The 2,602-nt window shown below is 47.0% G+C and overlaps 1 protein-coding gene across 1 annotated transcript; it reads left to right on the top strand.

Annotated features, from left to right (window-relative positions):
• Positions 1 to 1,446: 1,446 nt before the first annotated feature.
• LOC106511071 (histone-lysine N-methyltransferase 2D) lies at positions 1,447 to 1,996 on the top strand (the record flags this gene model as incomplete). The annotated part of the gene is given in 1 exon segment (XM_013999814.1): positions 1,447 to 1,996. A coding segment is annotated over 1 exon segment (550 nt), but the record flags the coding sequence as incomplete, so codon positions are not given.
• Between the last annotated feature and the right edge of the window lie 606 nt (positions 1,997 to 2,602).

Raw genomic sequence — 2,602 nt, 5'->3', positions numbered from 1 at the left:
GGTACAAACAACAAGCTAACATTAGGTACAAACAACAAGCTAACATTAGGTACAAACAACAAGCTAACATTAGGTACAAACAACAAGCTAACATTAGGTACAAACAACAAGCTTTAGGTACAAACAACAAGGGTTGTGTCTCTGGTTTAAAACGTTCATGGTTCTGTGTCCCCACAGAAAACTTGTGCGTGACAACTTTTCACTTAGCTTCAACTTTGTCTTTGATGAAAACAGGAAGTACTGCCGACATCGCTCCTACTGCTAGCTACTTTGTTAGCGCAGCATTGTTGTGATGAGGTGAGCTCTTCTGGATGGAGCAGCTGGAGCAGAGTCGGTGGACTGCTCATATCAGACTGTTTTTATGCAGGCCGATAAAATCTGATACTTGTTCTTTGGCTGGTATCGGACCGATACCTGATATTAATATCGGATCAGGACACCCCTACCTGCTACAGCAAACTGTTGCTTCTAAATGCAGTAAAACAAAACCAGAAATATTTTCTAATAAATGAACTTACAGTTACTGCACACTTTATGCCTAGGAGTGTGAGTAAATATGTTGATTTTTTTCTTATGGATTTAACTCAATGAAAAACAAACAGCAATGCCAATAGTATCTTTATTTCACAAAATAAAAGTCAGACAATGTATAACGACATTTAAAAAACYCACACAACCACCTAAAAGTGCTTTAAAGTCTGAATATAAGTGAAGCAGCTCCAGGAGCAGCTCCCCTGCCTCTGGCTGCCTCCACACGGTTAGCGGGGCAGCTGGTCCTGACAGGTGGAGGAGAAGGTGGAGAAACGTCCAGGAGCTCAGCTGCTCACTTGTTGAAGGTGACTCTGAACAGAAAACCAACAATTAGCCTCAAATATGGTTAAAATTAATTACTATTTACAATAAATGTAGAGCTGGGGTGTTGTTTTTAGCCTGGATTGCTAACTAGCAATAGCCGCTAGCTGCTAACTAGTTAGCATTGGAAACGAACATACACAAAGGAACCATCGGAGCAAACGTTAATATATTTTTAGCTTCTTCCAGCGCGCTGCCATCGTTTGGAAAATCTCAACTTGCTCTTAATAAACTGCGTACGTCATCCAGGCTCCTCCACGCCCCGAACGGTGCCGGTCTCAGTACCACCTCGAGAGGAGGTCTGAAAAAGTGGGCCGAAAGTGGGCGGGAGCCACAGCGAAAATTCATAAAACGGGTGTGGAGTGGGGTGGAGCCAAACCGAACCGCGTAGGTGGAAAAAGGGCTTCTGGGTCCTGTTGGACCGGGCCTGGTCCAAGAAGACTCAGATCATMATCCCCAGTCCTSTCTGAGTCCTGTTGGACCGGGCCTGGTCCAACAGGACTCAGATCATGATCCCCAGTCCTGTCTGAGTCCTGCTGGACCAGGTCTCACAGTGATAAGATTCATCAGTTCTTTCATGTTTTCTCCGAACAGAACCACATGGGTCTGCTGTGATCTCCACAGAACTGAAGGAGGTGAAAGCAGCGGGACGTCGGCGGTCTGCCTCCAGGAGGAAGTTGCACACAAATCCAGATCTAGAACCGGATCAAGAACCTAACCATGAGATGCTGAATCCTCAGCCTGAGCTGGATTCTGAACTCACAGAACCAGCTCCTGGTTCTGAGGAGGAGAACAGAACCTGCCCTGCTCCTGCTGCCCCGCCTACTGACCCTGACCCTGAGGAGGTTAACCCCCAATCTCCTACCTTGGACCTCAAACCAGATCCTGATCCATCAGAGGAGAACCGGTCCAGTCTGAGCCACAGCCTGGCCCTCGCTGAGTCTGTCAGCAGTCCCATCAGGGTCGCCATGGAGACAGATGGGGGTGGGGTCAGTCCCATGGAGCAGAGTCCCCACTGCAGTCCTCCGGTGTCCCCCTGTGTACGACTCGAGGATGAGGACTCGCTGTCCCCCCTGTTCCAGAGGTCCCTGTCAGAGGACTCAGGGGGGTCGCCCACCCCCAGCCTGGATCACACCAGTAGACGGTGAGTTTGTTTGATGTTTCCATGGAAATGACTTCACCTAGCTCAGATTTTGATTGACAGCTCACTGAGCCAATAGTAGCATCCACAGTGCTGTTCACAGATTAGAGCTGATCAAACTGGTAAATGTCCTCATGTATTCAGTCACAGYGGTGATTGAAAACAGGTTTTAAAGTTAGCATGAAGGTCGCAGGTTCTCCTCCTGACCATTCTGTGTGGAGTTCACATGTTCTCCCAGTGCACAGGTGGATTTTCTCCAGGTGCTCTGGTTTCCTCCCACAGAACTAAATCATCCATGTTGGATCATTGATCKCTTATAAAATGTCCCTAAGGCTTTATCAACCCGAGTTTTTCACACCCAAGTTGTTGGAGAAAAAAACGTGTTTTTTATGTATTGTTACCCACAGAGATGWWAAAAAAAAATGTGGACGTTCATTCAGTCATAAACCCAACTTAATAATGTAAAGTCTGCTTCTGCTCTGATGATGATGAAGATGAGCGCGCAGCAGAGCAACAGCTACGTTCAGCAGTAGGGCTGTGTATTGGCAAGAATTTGGCGATACGATACATATCATGACAGACGGGTCACGATACGATATATCCCGGTAT

Source organism: Austrofundulus limnaeus, unplaced genomic scaffold (assembly GCF_001266775.1).
Source record: "Austrofundulus limnaeus strain Quisiro unplaced genomic scaffold, Austrofundulus_limnaeus-1.0 Scaffold2490, whole genome shotgun sequence".
NCBI lineage: Eukaryota > Metazoa > Chordata > Actinopteri > Cyprinodontiformes > Rivulidae > Austrofundulus > Austrofundulus limnaeus.
Note: the sequence above shows the minus strand (reverse complement) of the source record. Positions and strands in the feature narration are given on the sequence as shown.